The sequence below is a fragment of the Stegodyphus dumicola genome, chromosome X2, assembly GCF_044657685.1.
Source record: "Stegodyphus dumicola isolate Sdum_Otavi_A_Nest chromosome X2, ASM4465768v1".
Lineage (NCBI taxonomy): Eukaryota > Metazoa > Arthropoda > Arachnida > Araneae > Eresidae > Stegodyphus > Stegodyphus dumicola.
In genome coordinates this window covers 145,668,273-145,686,575 of record NC_140781.1, presented here as the reverse complement: position 1 = coordinate 145,686,575, position 18,303 = coordinate 145,668,273, and the positions used below count along the sequence as shown (strand labels likewise).

Here is an 18,303-nt window from a genome sequence, read left to right as displayed (position 1 = left end):
GCAGCAGTAATTACACGCGAAGAAGGGGTCCGGGCAGAGTTCGAGGGGATATTTGTATAGACCTATAGCGCAAGGAAACTCACGGTCTGCCGGCGGTAGACGTTTTGATAATAGGAAGAAATTTTCAACCACTAATGGCTATCACCAAGATAAATCACAAAAGAGGAAACAGAGTGAAGACGGTCAGAATTTAAACTAATCGAGGATGCTGAAATGGAGGGTACAGTCGCTGTGGAAGGCAGAAAATCCCTCTCGGACTCGGTTCAATACAGTGTTGATTACAAATTTGTCTCTCCCAGTAAGTCGAATCCTATTAACTAATGTGCCAGCGGATGCATTACTAAATAGATTGGTGCAAAGTAGTTTCTTGTCAGAAAATTGTTTTTGAAAAAAATTTTAAACGATATAGAGTATTTGGTATTGAAGTAACGAGAGTAATTTTCGCCCAAGACAAACATTGTGAAAGTGTAGGGAAAGTAATCTTATATGTGCAGGTGAAGAATGAAAACTGGAAGGTGGTTTTATTTCTTGTCAAAAATTTCATAGCTTGGAGTGATAATTCTCTTCATGTTTTAAGGGGTTTACAGTTCCTGATTCAGAACAATCCTATAAGGTATTTTCATTAATGATAACACAGGGGACTTCAAACGCACTTCAGTTGCACTGACTTGATACAAATATATTGGACATAAATAAGAAAAAGATAATAAGCGACTCGCAGACAGATGTTAAAAAAATCTTTATTTCTAACATAAATTATGAAACTGTCTTTTATTACTATTTAACTACGTCTTAGGGTACAGATGGTCATGTCAGTGAAAGTACTATTACAAAACTGCATGCTACACTAGTTCATAATAAAAAAAATTAAACACTAAAAGATGACTGTTGAGAGATATGTTTTCATGAAAATAAATGAAACTGGTTGAATAAAGTGGGTACGGTAAAATTTAGTTTCAATTAACATAATTAAACATAGAAAATATACCTGCTGAAGCACTGTGAAGAATTTTTTTGATACACTCAAGCGTATTATATTAAAATTCTTGCATAAAATGGAGTTAGATATTTCCATTTTAGACTGAAACAACTTGATACATCATGAAATGAAGAAAATATTTCTGAAAATAGAAAGCGTCGAAATCTGTTTGCAGAGCTGAGAAAACCAGAAAATGTCATGATGCGGTATTTAAAAGGTGACAATAAAAGAAGTTCAGAATATCTTTCTTTGATATTCTGAAGTAGAAGATTTAAGAGAATTTTTCAACTGAATTAAAAATAAGTATCAATTTAAATGATTGATTTCTTTTATATCTCTATATAATAATTTTAGTGGAAGTTTTCGTGTTCATACTTGTCGTTATTGTAATTGTTAACAGAGCCCCAAGAGATCTCGAATTTTGACATGAATGAAAAGCTTTCCACAAATTCCATTAGCAAACACTTTAAACTGTAGTTTTAGAATTTTTATGTACCAATAACACAAAACACTTCCATTTAAATACATAATCTTTCCTGCAAGCTTTATGTATAATATTAAAATTCTGCATCATATAGCAGAAATCTGCCTAATTAAAAGAAAAGGGAATTTTAACCTTTACAATACAAGAATAGTTCCTTTCTAATGTTACCTGCAACGAAAAGAACAAATTTACACAGGAATAACAATATAATGTAGCTCACAAGCCTTCTTTTTAAAAACTATACCCTTGTAAAGACGATTTCAGGCGTAATACCCAGTTATATATCTTCGACGAACCTTCTTAGAAGATTCAGTTGTAACAAATAACAAATATATAATTTTTAACAATAACGTAGCAATGCATGCAAAATGCATTTCACGTTTTGTAAAAATACTGCATACTTTCTAGTCCCACTTTGTCATTTTCAAGATTTGGATTGTAAACATACTCGCTATCAGGTGCAGCCTTTTCAGGATGATTGTTAGAACTGGCATGATAGAGACCAGATCTACCTGATCGTTCAATTTCGAATACTCCACCATGAAGTATTAAAAATTTGTTTCTTTTAACTTTGTCAGAGTCTAGCTCATCTCCTTTTGTAAGAGTCAAATAATTTTCATTCATTTTCTTTTTCATATCGAATTCAGCAAGGTTAACTCTATCTGAGGTAAACCTGAAAATCTTAGGGTAGTCTCTCGATTTGCTGGGAGCTTTACTTTTGAGAGATTTGGGCTTCTCTTTTGGTTCATTATGATTCTGTTTGCTCACTTTAGTCCTCGTCCCGCTGGACGCTGGTCGAGGGGGTCGTCGGGACGGCCGTCTACCTCCTCCAACAGAATCGCCATAGGAACTAACCGTAGAGCTTCCACTTGATGGCGCCAAGGGTTTTACAGTATTTTCCGGCGGTCTGTCTGGAAAAGCATCTCGCACATAATCAGGAAACCGAAACGGTGGCTGAGGTGTTGTCGTGCGGGATATACGAAATATTTCTCCAAATTCTGGAAAATACGGCAAACTGGGAAAGTTGTCAAACAAAGCTCCATAATCTGAAGAGGAATCAAAAGGAGCTCCTAAATCAGCGGTGAAGAAGTTGGTGGATTCTTGAGCACCGTTGGCCGTTAAATCATAATCCAAATTATTTGTATGGGAGTTGTCCTCAATCGCTGACTGGACTTTATTTGAGAGAGGTGTAACTTTACCAGAAGCAAACTTGCTGTCATTATTTCTTTTTTCAGGAACTTGGCTGATCAATATAGAGGCTGTTCCGCAAGACGCGGTTACCAACAGAATCACCTAGAATATAAAATCGAATCAGAACAGAATGAGCATTAACACAAATAATATTTTATAAAAGAATTTAATAAGAATGTTTATATTTAAATTTCTTAATATTTAGGATAGAAAAACGAAACTTCGTTCTTTGAAAAGAAAGGGAGACAGATATCCATATTTTACAATAATGTATGAAGATAAATAAGAAATGGAAGCATTGATTTTAAATACTTTAGTTTCTTTTCTTTTTCTATTTATTATTTATTCATATTTTCAAAATAAATAGCAAAATTTTGTTCTTTCCGCCCCGCTGTTCTACTCTGAATTAGTTATTCATTACATCCACTTTCTCCTTACGTATTCGAAGTGATCACGACGGCCACGGGATCAAAATAACTTATGGCATTTTAATAACGCAATCAATAACATTTGCCACTAATAGAAGAACATGACAACTGAAACTGTTTGACAGAGAACATCGTTTGCGTCACGAAAGGCTCCTGTTATTATTTTAAGCTACTGTATACACTTTCTGTCCAAAAATAAGTGTTCGATTTGCGATATTTGTTCGTTCATTAACGAATGTTCATTTCTTAAATGTTAATTTAATGCAACACAATTAAATTTTCAAGATTATGAAACACATTAAATAAGCTTTATTTATGCAACAATTATGCTGTATTTACGACACAAGACCCATATAACAAGCGTCTTGTGTCAGAAAACAAGCTATAGGAAATCGAACAATATTTCAACAAGCTTATCGAAATATTGTCCGTTCGATTGAGTTAAGTTCTACACCAGGGATTTTCAACCGGTGGTACGCAAGGTGGTACGCAAAGAAGCAATGTATTTTTAACTATTAAATTCAAAAATTAAAACCCCAACATTCTGATTGAATTTTTTCTTTAACACTGGTAAATTTATGCGATCTGAGCTTTGTCCAAGAGTTGTGGTGGTGGTAGTAGTACTTTGTAGTTGTGGTACTAAAGGTTTTCAATTTCTGTTTAGATGTGTAGGGTTTATATTTATTTTAACTAACATTTATTTAAAGTTTAAACTATCTTTCCTGTCAAGCCTTACTTTCCCCTGGAACTGCCAATGCCAGAATATGTAAATGTGAGTAGAACGCGCAAGCATTCAAATTATCAGCGGAAGTATTCTGATTTAAATAGCAAGGATACTTCACTAGCGCCGAGGTAGTTAGCGAGAATTTGAAGGACCCCGCGTTTCGGCCTATGTGCTTGGCGGGAAGTAGTGGTAATCGTTCCAGTGAGCTTCAAGTCTGCTGAATTAGCAGCGGTATTGTAAAACGCGGTGAGTTAGTTATTTTAGAGAGCCTCGTAGTTAGAATCTTGTCTTTAGTTTCTTTTCAGGTTTTTATTTTTATTTGACTGCCGAGTTGGCACCGTCTGTAAGCGTCAAGAGCACGCAATTGTAATTTATTACGTTGAATAAAAAGGGACTTAAACCCTTTACAAGACTCTGTCTTCTATACAGTTCCCACAGTCACCCTTTGGTTGCGTGCTAGTTAGAGGCGCGCAACGTTATATTGGCGCCCGAACAATTATCGAACTGAAATGGCCGAAAATTGGATGGAAGCCGCTGGACAACACCAAGAAATGACAACTCAGTTAGAAGGATTTGGATACCTGGTCCAGACTTTTAGAGCGTCAATCAAGCCAAACGTCTATTTCGACGGAAAAAATTCGGTGTCGGTATTTCTAGAAGGTCTAGAAAACCACTTTCAGCTCTACCCTGTTCCCGAAAGACAAAAAGTTGCCATCGCCACATCAGCACTAAGAGGACAGGCCGCGCTATGGTGGAAAAACATAGGCAAATTTTTATTAGGGGAATTTGGAGGCCAGACGTATACATTTGAAAATTTCAAAAAATCGTTAGTAAAGGCCTTCCCCATAGTGAAAGATCGCGCACGGCTGGAAGCCGAACTATATAGTTTCTATCAACGGGATACAGCACAATTGACGGACTTTATTTTACGAAAATTCAAGCTAACGGATATGCTGTATGGAAAGAAACCCGATGCGGAGATAATTGAAATAATATTACCAAGATTGTTACCCGCTGTCCAAGACTACTTTGAAATTAGAAACCCAAGCACATTGCAGGAACTTTTCGAATTGGCGGTGAAGTTTCAAAATCGCAGAATAGCGGAAAAAGCGAGAGGGGAAACATATTCTCAAAGTACCCGAAGGAAGGAGGAAACCAGAAATGGAAATCGCTCTTATGGGGGAAAGAACTATCAAGCTAACGCATCGAAACTCGAAGGTCAAGGCCCAAAAAGAAAATTTGAAAATAAACATCCGCGTACCCAGAAGACACAGATTGAAAGGAAAGCTTTAAACGAATAGAGGGGCCTGTGAAAGGGAGGGTCCAGACCCCGGAAGTTTTAAAAAAACCCTCAAATAGACATTTAAACACGGTCATCGTAAAAAACTCACAGCTACCAATTATACAAGTCCTGGTTGGCGATGTACCAGTAGAAGCCCTCATCGATACAGGAGCAGAAGGAAATTTTATGAGTGAAAATTTCTTCAAAAAGAATTTTTATAGGATACGATTATTTAAAACCAGAAATACGGAAATTATAGCGGCGCAAGGAAAAACATGTCACTGCATCGGGAAATTATCATTAAACTTACAGGTAAAAGAGGAAAATCTCAAAGTATTAATTTTTGTGGTGAAAGACCTGCAACACTCTCTTATTTTAGGTATGGACTTTTTAAGGGCCGCGAGGGCCAAATTAAATTTTCAAGATAGTTCCGTGGTGTTGGAGATGGACCAGAGGGTGGTGGAACCTGTGGAGATACCTGAATTGGACCTTAGCCATCTGAAGGACCATAAAAGTAAAGCAATACAGCAAGTGGTGAGTAATTTTTCTCATTTATTTTCAGAAAAACCAGGAAACTGCCAAATAATAACACATAAGATTCAATTAAATGCCGAAAAACCTTGTAGGACTAAACCTTACCGCTATGACAAACAAAAAGACTTAATCATCGAAGAACATATTCAGGAGATGTTAAAGAATAAAATAATAACGCCCATAAATAGTGAGTACGCGAGTCCAGTCGTACTATGTAGGAAAAAGAACGAGTTTCCTCCTTCGGATAAAAGGGCTTGGAGGTTTGCTATCCATTACAGAAAACTAAATAGTATTACTAAATTTCCAGTTTACCCTTTGCCGGTTATAGACGAGATCATTAGACAGATCAAATCGACAAGATATATGTCTACTTTGGACTTAACGTCTGGCTACTATCAAATAGCTATGAGACCCGAAGATATACATAAAACCGCGTTTATAACAAAATCGGGCACTTATGCATTTTTACGCATGCCTTTTGGGTTGTGTGGGGCCCCATCAACATTCCAGAGAGCTATGGACATTGTTCTAAAGCCTGTCCTAGGAAAATCAACTTTAATTTATCTAGATGATATAATTATAACGAGTAGTACGTTGGAACAACACATTAATGACCTCGAACAAGTTTTTAAATTATTAAAAGAGGCCGGTCTTACAATTAACGCCTCAAAATGTAAGTTCGCAACTAAGGAACTTAAATATCTCGGTTATAAAATTTCGCAAAAGGGTATAGAAACGCAAGATTCAAAAATAAAAGCTATTAAGAATTTCCCACCGCCCAACACCGCCAAGAAACTTTCTTCTTTCCTTGGATTATGTTCTTACTATCGATCTTTCATAAAAGATTTCGCTAATATTGTTGAACCACTCTTAGTAATCAAAAGAAAAAGGGCTAAATTTACGTGGACAGCGGAAGCTAACACAGCTTTTGAAAGATTAAAAGAAGCGCTTATTAATGCCCCTGTTTTAAAATTCCCTGAGGGGGACGAAAACCTGGAAATTGCAGCAGATGCGTCAGACTATGCGGTGGGTGCGGTTCTTATGCAAAATAAGCATTCTCTGGCATTTTTTAGTAAAACATTGAATCAGACACAAAGGAATTATACAGCTACAGAAAGAGAAACATTAGCCGTATTAATGGCTGTACACAAATTTCGAGTTTATTTCGGCAAATCGCCAGTAACAGTCTTTTCGGATCATGCGGCTGTTGGTAGACTTTACTCGGGGAAAAATCTAACGCCCAGGTTAATAAGATGGGCTTTAAAACTCCAAGAATATAATATCACAATAAAATATAAACCGGGTAAGGAAAACAATGTAGCTGACGCACTTTCTCGTATAAAACTGGACGATGAAGGAAATGAACTTAAATGCGCTGTGTTGACTTCAAAAATTTTAGATTCTAGAGATACGGTTATTACTGAACTGAAAGCTGATCCTGAATTTGGAAATATCTATGCTTATTTGAAAGACCCCGAAAGCTTTGAGCATACAGATATCGATGCGATAAGAAATAGAGCAAAAAACTATGAAATAATAGATAATTTATTATTCTATACGAAAACAACAAACGAAAATCTTGAGTATAAGCCAGTCATCCCAGCCTCGCTTCGATTAAGCATTTTGAAGGAGTTGCACGAAAAAAAAAACAGCGGGCCACCTAGGGGTCAGAAAGACTTTAAAAAGGGTACGCGAGGCGGTATATTTCCCGCAATTATACAAAATAGTAACGGCGTATGTCAGGTCCTGCAATCAATGTCAGTTAATAAATGATATTAATTACAGCCCGGCCGGGTACTTAAATAGCATTCGCGCTACATTTCCGAATGAAATTTTAGGCATAGATCTTCTTGGTCCCTTCCCCCAGAGCGAGTTAAATAAAAATCGTTTTCTTTTAGTAATAGTAGATCATTTTTCAAAATGGATAGAAATTGTTCCACTTAAACGCGCGTCAGACAAAACAGTCGCAGATGCATTCTTACACAGATACATTTTAAAATACGGTGCACCGATAAAAGTCATTAGTGATAACGGAAAACAATTCATTAGTCAAATATTTGAAAACATATGCAATGGACTTGGCATACGCCATATCAAAACGGTTCCGTATAGACCACAGGCTAACATAGCAGAAAGAGTTAATAAAAACATTGTAAAAATAATTCGCAGTTACGTTAGCACACATCACAAGCGCTGGGATGGCTACATAAATGAATTAGCTTATGCTTTAAGAACGGCGCATCATGATACTACGGGAAAAACTCCAGCAGAATTATTCTTAGGCCGAAAATTAATTACGCCTTTAGATAAATTATTCTTTGTGCAACAAAGAGAGCAGAAGTTTAAACAAAAAGATGTGCAAAAGCTAATTGATCAGGCACTTAAAACCTCGGATACGGCAAGAAATAGGCAGAAACTCTATTACGATAGAAAACGCCGTGAAGCAGATTTTAAAGTTGGGGATAAAGTATTGAAGCGGAAATTTTCTTTATCAAGTGCCCCAGACAATTTTATGGCAAAGCTAGCTCCAAAGTTTGAAGGCCCCTATGTAATTCAGGAAATCAAAGGAGTAGTCTTATATCTTAAGAACGAGAGAGGGGAAATCTGTAAAGCAAGTCCCGACCAGGTGAAAAGATACTATAATCCAAATGATTTTGAAATCCTTAAAAGTTTCTTGCAGGACTCAAGTCTAAACGAAGTAGAAGGTCCAAAGACTACAACAACTATTCCACCACCAAAGAAACAGAGAACTGAAGAGAGACCTAGCACTTCTACAACCCGGACGTCGGTATCAAAAAGAAAAAATAATTTTCAAACTCCAGCGTTTAAGAAAAACAAAAATACAGATGCACTGGGTAAAGAAACCGTGGTAAAGAGAAAAACACCACCTACAAAGGATAGCAGGAGAAATTACACATCAAGGAAAACGCGCACACGGCCACAGAGTCAGGTGCCAGCAAGGCCGCCGTTCCGGAAACTGAAACGCCAACAGGAGGCACAAAAATACGAGGAACAGAAGAAATTCAAGAAGGACTCCAGACCGGAGGACGTCAAGACCAGCCGTCCCAGGGAGAAACGGAAGTGCCAACAACCAGACGATTACTCCGCCAAGAGGCCAGCATGTAGAGGACGCAAAACAAAAAGCAACGTGGACGACACTCTGAGATCAATAAGGAGAAGATTGACATCCATGAAACCTCTAACTTGGGATCAATTTTGCCAAAAACGGATGACGGAGTTTCAAGCATCGAAAACTCAAAGATAAGTTAAAACCTTCTATAAATTTTTTTCTCTTTTGTTCCGAAATGTTATGCATAAGTACGAAGTTCTATGTTTTGACGAAAGTCAATATGTCTCGGTTGAGACTTAGTTTTGTTTTACTTTATTTAGCTAAGGCAAAAGTATTATTTTCTTTAAGTGTAAAAGCTAAAAACAAGCATTTTCTGTTGGTCGAAAGACTAATTCTGTCATGTTAAAGCCAAAATTTGGCCGAAGATAAAAATAACTTCGTATTCTTGTACTAATAAGAATTTTACTTTCAGTGCCGCCAGCTTGGCGAAGAATGAGTAAAGTAAAAATTTATTTTCTCTTATTCATTTTATGGTAAATTGTAAAAAGCATATGTATTAAAATTTTGTAAATGTATGTAAATACTTGAAGGTTATGTAAAAGTAGAATTTAGTCTAGAAGCATAAAACTGTAGATGCTAAAAGTGAATGCTTAAAAGCAATGAAGTCAAAATTTAAGTATTAAACTGTAAAGTCATGCTTTAGAGCGAAGCCTGCATGTTTAAAGATGAATGAGGGGGAAGTTAGAATGAATGTGTTTTGTAGGGTTCTCCACCTACATTTGAATTTTTAAGAATATTAAAGTAGCTCATTGAGTTGTAGAATGTCGAGTAAGGTGTGTCTATTTGGTCGTTGAATTCTAACAAATCATGGTGGTTAGGGGAAGTGTTGTAAGACTAAAACACGAATATTCCCGTTTGACACCACACACGGTGGAGAGCCAGGGTAAAGTTAAATTAATGCTTGAAAAATTGAATGAATGTGAAGTAAGCAATAACTAAGAAAAACGAATCGTTTAAAAACAAAAATTTATTGTGTCAAGAAAGTGTAAATTATAATGTATGTAGAAAGATACTGATACTTATTCCTTCCAGATGCTGGAAGGAAAGACCAAGATTGATTGATGAAGTCCAGGAAAAGTTGCTGTAAGAAGAGAGCTTTATAAGATCAACAGAATTGTAGTATACAATTTGTTACATAAGATTTTTTTTGTGTAAACGAGGTTCTCGCCAGTTAGTTCAGAATTAGAGAAACTTACAACAGGTCGTTTGTAGGACCTGCTTCCAAGTTTTCCAAATTCTGGCAGCGGCAAATGTAGGGTTTATATTTATTTTAACTAACATTTATTTTAAGTTTAAACTATCTTTCCTGTCAAGCCTTACTTTCCCCTGGAACTGCCAATGCCAGAATATGTAAATGTGAGTAGAACGCGCAAGCATTCAAATTATCAGCGGAAGTATTCTGATTTAAATAGCAAGGAAACGAGTTCGGTGTGTGATATTCTTACTTCACTAGCGCGGAGGTAGTTAGCGAGAATTTGAAGGACCCCGCGTTTCGGCCTATGTGCTTGGCAGGAAGTAGTGGTAATCGTTCCAGTGAGCTTCAAGTCTGCTGAATTAGCAGCGGTATTGTAAAACGCGGTGAGTTAGTTATTTTAGAGAGCCTCGTAGTTAGAATCTTGTCTTTAGTTTCTTTTCAGGTTTTTATTTTTATTTGACTGCCGAGTTGGCACCGTCTGTAAGCGTCAAGAGCACGCAATTGTAATTTATTACGTTGAATAAAAAGGGACTTAAACCCTTTACAAGACTCTGTCTTTTATACAGTTTCCACAGTCACTCTTTGGTTGCGTGCAAGTTAGAGGCGCGCAACGTTATAGATGGTACACGTTAGTTAAAAGGTTGAGAACCGCTGGCAAGCCGCAGAGCTTGCCGTCTATTTGGGGGCCGCTAGCTTTCTTTTGAGAATCTGTGGTCATAACATTTTCCCCGTTGTCTTTGTTTAAGAGAAAAGGGGATATGGAATTTTCCTGAAAGGGCGTTAAAGGATAAGCTTTTCTGATTTACAAATATTTAGTTGTTGAAAGTCAAGGCGCATGTTTTTTTTTTTTTTTTTAGTTTCCTTAAAAATTGCGAACAGAACACATATTTTTAGACAGATAAAGCAACAGTCTTCGTTTTTTCTGTAAGTTTCTTTCTTTTTTTAAAATTTATTTTACTTAATTTATCGTATGCATATACATTGCAAAATATTAATACTATGCAAATATACATTACAAAATACTAATACTGCTTTCATATGTATATGAAAGTAGTATTAGTATTTTGTATGTATATGAAAGTAGACATATGAGTTAAGAGGTACGCTGTAGAATAAATCGGACAAAGTAGAAAATAGTATGGCGTAGAATACACCTAGATTTATTTATCGTCGATCAGGATTACTGTTGTTGCAGGAGTTTTTCGATATCGGCATTCATTGCGATGATAAGCAATCTACAGTGGACGACTACTCTGATTATTTTTTATTGTGCGTGCTTCAGATTATCACTCATGGTGAAAAGCTCAATGAAGTTTTAAGTTCCGTTTCAAGTCCGTATGTTATGAATGAAATCACATTTCTTATCTATTAAAAAAGGGAAAAAAAAGCGAAATCCTCTTTGAACGCCTAATTGCAAACACTGCGGTATCTGACGCGTAACCAAATTGCGAGTTTCATTTATAAATGGGAAGTTAAAAAAATGAGTCTTTTTCACCAGAACTTCTTACGTCGCATAGAGTTTTTTATTGTTTCGGCCTTGAGGTTAACATTAGTTTTACTTTTTATCCAGCTGGTTTTGACTGTTATTGATATATCTGTTTGTAGGTTTGGATTCGGGATGTCCGACTTAAGTTCGACCTCATTTCTTCTCATCAGCATGTGTTGCGCGTGAAGGTATCAAGTTTTTAAAATGTACGTGTTTTTCCTCATTTCAGTTTCGTTAAATGGAATATGACATAATGATCTGTGATAATCTTTTCCTGACATCACAGGGAAAGTGTTCTCACAATAGTTTTCACCACAATGGAACTTCATCAAGTACCATGCGAGCAAATTTTGGAAGATTATCGAAATTATTAGGTAAACTAAATTATGAGGTTAAATAAATATAACCGTATTCTAACCAAGGTAATTAAGTAACTTCTTTCACTGTGACAAAATTTTGGATAAAATACAGATTAAATATGATGTTTAATTTTTATTTAAGCTACCAAAATTAAAATGGAATTCTTTGCTGAGAAAGAATCTAAAATATGTTTACAAATTATCTACTAGTAACCATAATTTAGTTGATAGAAACAAATGAAATACCAATATTTTATCTCATTCTCAAAAAGGAATGAGGAAATATTAGGGTTGTATTGTAATAAAAGAGGCATATTGCATTAACTCCTTAAGAATTGTGTATCTCTAAAGAAACATAGCTGTAAATACAACAGAATAATCAGCAACATACGCAGATTAATGTTTTCATGCGAAGTTTCATGTGGTAGATGGCGGATCACAGTTAATATCGCAAAAATGTGTAAATTTAAATACTTTAAAAGAAGACGTGCAACTGAGAGCTTGCGATGGACTGTTACATCATTAATAATACCGGAATATGCTAGCAAATGCAAACGAATGCATTCTGTTATACTCTTAATTTTTCTTTCTTTTTATAGAGGGATACTTACTAACAGCACCATCAATCAGTGGCGTAGCTGGGGGGGGCAAGGGGGTGTATGATGCCCCAGGCGCCGCTCGCAGAGGGGCGCCAAATGGTTTCCAAACAAAATTTTCATCATATCACTGTGTTTTCTTGGGGGGGGGAAGGGCGCCAAGAAAGGTATTTTGCCCTGAGCGCCAGTTATGCCCGCTACTCCACTGCCATCAATTGGCGAAATGTGAACTAAAATTTATTCTTATGCGGAAAAAAAAAAAAAAAAAAAAAAAAACGCCATTTTGAAAAGCATCCAAATTTATGGGACACAGTGTCATACTCAGTGTTCCTTAGCGTTTAATTATTGATTTCTTTCTGTTCATGTATGATTCTGTTCTAAGAAAGTCGAATTTTCTGCGCTAAATAGAAAAGCGGATTGGGAAAGGCCCCTTCTTCGATATGGCATATCTTGAGTATAGGACATTGTTTAATCCTTGCTTTTCTCAATTTTCTATTTTTTATTAATAATTTATCCTCATTAATATCCGTCAGAAAGAAAATTAGAAGTATCGGAACCCTACAGAAAGACATAGAGAGAGGCAAACAAAAATAAATTAAATAATAAATAATGAGTAAAATTAAATGAATTAAGTTATTTAGAAGTAGTTACATAATAAATAAAAAAAAATCAGAGATCATCTTATTTGGGGCTCCGGCTAGAATTTAAATCCTGCTTTTCTTTAAATGAATTGATCTTATTTCTGATTATGATTTGCGTTTAGTTTCAAATATCATTCGTTCAATTACTATGCTTGCTCAAAGGATTTTAATTTACACATAAAAGATTAAAATTCTCGGTTTTCAATATATATACATATATATGTATATATTTTAATGAAACTATGACAGATTAACTATTAAGATATTTTTCTTCCGCTAATAAGTATGTTATATAATCTGCAGCATCTAAGCAAAAAGCTTCACAATAGTAAATGTTAATGTACTTGTACTCACAAAGCAATCTACATGTGCCAAAATCCAATTCTTATTTTTAAATGCTTACGTATATATTTTTAGTGAAAATGTGGTAGAATCATTGTAAAGATAATATTCTTCCGCCAGTAAATGTCTGTCTCATCTAAGTAGAAAGTTTCACAGTATAAATGCTAATCCATACATAGAGTATCTGAATCATCTAGAAAGGTAAAACAATACTTGACCTTCTTTAAATATAACTGATAGGCTGTAAACATAATCGCAATGTGATGAATAAAGAGATTAGAGAGCGATTCAAATTGTATCTGATGAATGAGCTTTTGTCTAATTATGAAATTTGTTTGGCGCTCGATAATGTCCGGAGTGAAGCCATTATGATATTACATTGAGAGACCAAGTACCCCATTTTTACTTCTTGATTGAAGATAGTGATTCGATTGTCGTATTTTCTTTTTATGAGGTGCACTTATAGAAGCTGCAAAGCATCTTAATCTAAATGCATTTAGATGTATGACAGAATGTTCTTTCTTGTGTTAGTTTCCCTTTCACCAACAGTTAACAATCTTATTATTCACATATATAGGTGTAAAAAGGCATCACATATATAGGTGTGTATAACTTCACTATATATATTAATTGGTTATTTTCTCTGAATTATTCTGTACATTCTAATTTGCTTTCTAAGCAATCGTTAAATCTTTTCAAGAACTTAACTTATCGTTTATTTATAATACTTCGAAGGTAATTTTCTAAGGAAAAGAGTCTAATGAAAGACGAAAAGAAAGGACTGATTTTTCTTTTCAACATAGAGCCAATTTTCTTTATACATTGTAAAAGAACACAGCCAAATGGGTTTTTTACATTATAAAATGATCCAGAGTTCTAAAAAAACGAACTTAGCTTGTCTCTTAAAATACCTACTTGTATCTGTTAATAATGCTTCGAAAGAAAAATTAATTTGTTTTCCTTAGATACTGCATAAATTATATATATTAATTTTTCCTGTTACCGTTTTAATTTTTTTTAACTGTAATTTTCAGTGTATTTTATTTCTAACTTACATTTAAGCTATTTTGCAAAGAAAATTCAAGTGCACCGAGTGAGTGTTTAAATGCCATTTAAATTTTAACTAATTTAACTTATAACTTTAATTGTGTGTGTGTATATGTGCGTGTTTTTATAATATACGCAAAATATATGTGTGTACACATATATATATATATAGAGAGAGAGACTTAATTTAAAGTTAAAAGTAAATTGGAGACAAAGCAAGGCAGTTCCTCAACAATATATATATATATATATATAGTACATAAAAAGTAATATATCATATGATTAAATATTACTCTTTTGCTCATAGTTTTTGCTTTCACATAAAATTAAAGTCAAGACTATTTTACGTGCAAAATGAAGTTTGGTTTTATAAATAATTATAAATAATGTTTAAGCTGCTTTCTTTAGATGTCCCTTTTATATTTTTATTCTATAAATAAATAAAATTCCATTCAATTCCGGTGGCATTTTCCTTTGCGGAAGTGACTCAGTATATTTTTGATATGCTTATAAAGATTACATTTCCTTTATTTTCTTATTGAATGGATTAAGTAAACTACAGTCGGATGGTTAAACGGAAATTTCGGAATAAAAAGAAATTAAAAGGAAAGGGAATAATAAATTTACCAAATCATCATTGCTTTATTTTTTAAGTAAAACAAAATGCTGACTTTGGCATACTATCTATTTCTGAACGATTGTTTAATGATTGAATTATCAGTAATAAAACATCCGTAATATTACATTGTTAATATCTTAATATGTAAGTAATATCGTAGTTCTATATTCAGAGAAGTTTTGTTTCGTTTATTTGACTATGCCAGAGCAATCGAGGTCTCTCTGTCTAATAGTGAGATGCGTTAAAGGAGGATCTATAAGAGGAAATAGGCTCGTAACCACCTTACGCATGAAGAAAACTACGAAAACATTTATGCAGCTAGTCTGTTCGCCTAGACTCGAGCCTTAAGTCGTCGAACTACCAGTGTTCAGCGAATTTACCGGTCAGCCTGTGTTTGGCTCGATATTCGGAGAAAGGTTTAGTATTAAATATTAATTTTTGATACGAAAGCATAGAAACAAAGAATTTAGTATATGTATCTGCCTAAATGAAAGTTAAAAATTCCTTTAGAGCCAATTAGTGCCCGAATGGTTACGAGCGCTAAACGCTGGTAGTTCGACCCAGGAAAAACTGGCTAATGGGTGGCTGCACGATCGTTTTGGGGCTTTTCTCTCATGTGACATAAATATAAACCAGTTTTCCTTCGAAAATGCTTTGTGAAGGCATGCATACCCTTAGCTCTCATGTACTTTGCCATAACAGATTATTCCCCCCCCCCTCTCCTTAAAAAAAGCAAATATAAACATTCTTCCGTTACAAGGGACTAAATTCATTTTGAAAGTGCAACAAATGTGGGGATATATATAATATACAATATTCCAGATCTTTTTATATTAATGCTTTAAGTATTCACTAGCTAAAATAAGTAAAAAAAAAAAGTGAAATTTCAACTGTTAATTTATGAATAAGTAAAAACAGAATAACATTTCGATAAAATCTTTCAAAATTAGCTAATTTAAAGCCAAATATTATAATTTACTAGAATTTGAATCTGAAAATGAGTAAAATCCCAAGTTTATGATATGTTAAAACTCTAAAGAAGAGTAAATTTGATACTAATTAAAATTAGATTGTAATTTCATTTTATATAGTATATTAAATACAAAATTAAAATTAATAAGATAAAATTCTTACTTTTATCATATAGAAGAGTTTACGAGTAAGTTTAATTTCGAGCATGTAACTGAAGCAAATCTTTTATCCTTGGCTTCTATACATCAGCAATTCGAGATATGGAAATTATCATTTCTAAGTAGGAAAAAATGTGGCTTTCTGTTTAAAGGAATATGTGCTGTTAAGTCTTCAAAACGGCTGAAGTTGTTTCTCCAGCTCAGATTACTCAGCTGAGGTTAGTCCACAGAAGGATAATTATTGACAGAAACAACCTAGCTCTTACGTAAATATACATGATTTCACTAGCGTTTGTTGAATATATCTCATCTAACTAAAACACACACAATCCAAACGCAGAAAAAAAAAGCTAAGAAGTATTTTTCGTAATTTTCCGGCACACATATGAACAATATTGCTGTTCCAATTTTTTTTTTATCAGATTCGAGCTGCCATATTTCGTCGAAAGACAGCACGAGAAACCGAGCGACTAATTTAATGCGAATATGTCTCCCTTTTTCTTTCCAATCTAAGCTGTTTTCTTTCGGTCTCTTGACCGTACTTTTCACAAGAGCAGCTAAGCATACATTCCATCTTTTCTTGGCTTTTTATTCAAAGTCGGATGTGAATCAATAGTTGAAAATTATGATCAGTGTAGGCTGAAATATTTTGGGAAGAAGGTCAGCAACAAGAGGAAGAAGTGCTGGTAGGAAATAAACCGTTAAGAATCGCATGATTGGAATATTTCTGTTTCAGGTCTAAAATATAAAGACTATTCAGTTTTTGAACTATTGGAAGGTTTTGCAACCTAATGTAACTAATTTTAATCATTTAATTTGGAGATCATTTTGAAAATGTCATGTTAACTAATTACAATTTTCAAACGCATTATACTTCTGAACAGAAAAACGCAAATTAGTTATAATTTTTAGTTTTTGAGACATATATTGGAAAATATATTTTGTAATTTATATACTTACTCTTTTCTTTGTAAGAATATAGTGTGTTTAAATAAAATTTTTCTTTAGGAAGCATTATATAGATTGCAGCAAAACACTCGAACACTAGCTGCTATGGGAAGGGATGCCTTCGTTGAGAATTGTTGGAAGGCCCCTACGAAAGCCGCCTTGGAGCCAACCTGTTCGCTGCAGTTTGAACTTGGGTCGATCCTGCGATCAGAGGTTTTACCTTACGGCCACTGGGTGGGGCCTCTTCACGAAGGAATAATTTTAAATGCTAACTTTACTACATAAATGTTTTATTGACAGAATTTTGCCTGTTCTTCCAATATATTGCTTTAATTTAAATGCTATTTAAAACATTTAAACTGACACATTGTTTAAAATTAAATAAAAATCAATGATCCTTTTGCCTCTAACACAACGATATTTTATTTTAGAATATATTTGGAGGGTATTTAATTTTAGCAATTATTATTATTATTATTATTTTAATTTTAGCTGCTGAAATAAAACCTACACTAATTATCTTTGCCTTTCTTCACTAATTATCTTCATTAATTCTTTCACACTAATTATCTTTGCTTTCTGAGTCAGTTTTTTAGCATATTATTCTTCCTCGATATTACCGATAATTTACAAAATACCTCACATTTATTAAATGAATTATGATAAAGCAAACGAAGGCTATCTTATAAGGTATTTCTCGCATTTTTCTAGCCTGCTTTCGTGGTGTAGTGGTTCTTCACGCTGGGCCGGTATTCCAGAGGTCCGTGGTTCTATTCCCGGCGAAGGCGTTTGCTCATTTTTCATGTCTCCAGCTTCCAAAAAATCCTAATGTCTCTACAATCTAACTAAGTCAAGAATATCCTCCCAGGATTTTCAAACATATATTGATTCGTTTATACGTTAATCATAGGACATAATCACAAGAATGTCCATGCAGCCAGCTTGTTTGCTAGGACTCGAGCCCCAATCTCAGTGTTCAGTGATAATATCCTCTGGAGAACCCCTAGTAGCCTACGTTATAATAAAAATTATAATATGTAATGAAATTACATGATAAGCTGTAGAGTCATTAGGTTATTTTGAAGCAGGAGCAATGCCCTTGCGAGGACTCAGACCTGGAACTTTCGAATACGCGCCGAGTGTGCTACCGTTACACCACGAAAGCATAGTGGAAGGAGGGAGAAAATA

At 34.6% G+C, this 18,303-nt stretch overlaps 1 protein-coding gene across 2 annotated transcripts in view; it reads right to left on the bottom strand.

Moving 5' to 3' along the window:
* Nucleotides 1-722: 722 nt before the first annotated feature.
* LOC118181179 (uncharacterized) overlaps nucleotides 723-18,303 on the bottom strand; it is a 68,287-nt gene continuing 50,706 nt past the window's right edge. The window contains exons 1-2 of one of the 2 annotated variants that reach the window (XM_085809133.1): nucleotides 16,172-16,303; nucleotides 723-2,756 (exon numbers count right to left, since the gene is read on the bottom strand). In XM_085809133.1, coding sequence (XP_085665259.1) covers nucleotides 1,839-2,756; nucleotides 16,172-16,216 — 963 coding nt within the window. In that variant the 5' untranslated portion in view covers nucleotides 16,217-16,303 and the 3' untranslated portion in view covers nucleotides 723-1,838. Of the gene's footprint in view, nucleotides 2,757-16,171; nucleotides 16,304-18,303 lie in introns of those variants that run through there. The other variant, XM_035350259.2, reaches the window with a different exon arrangement.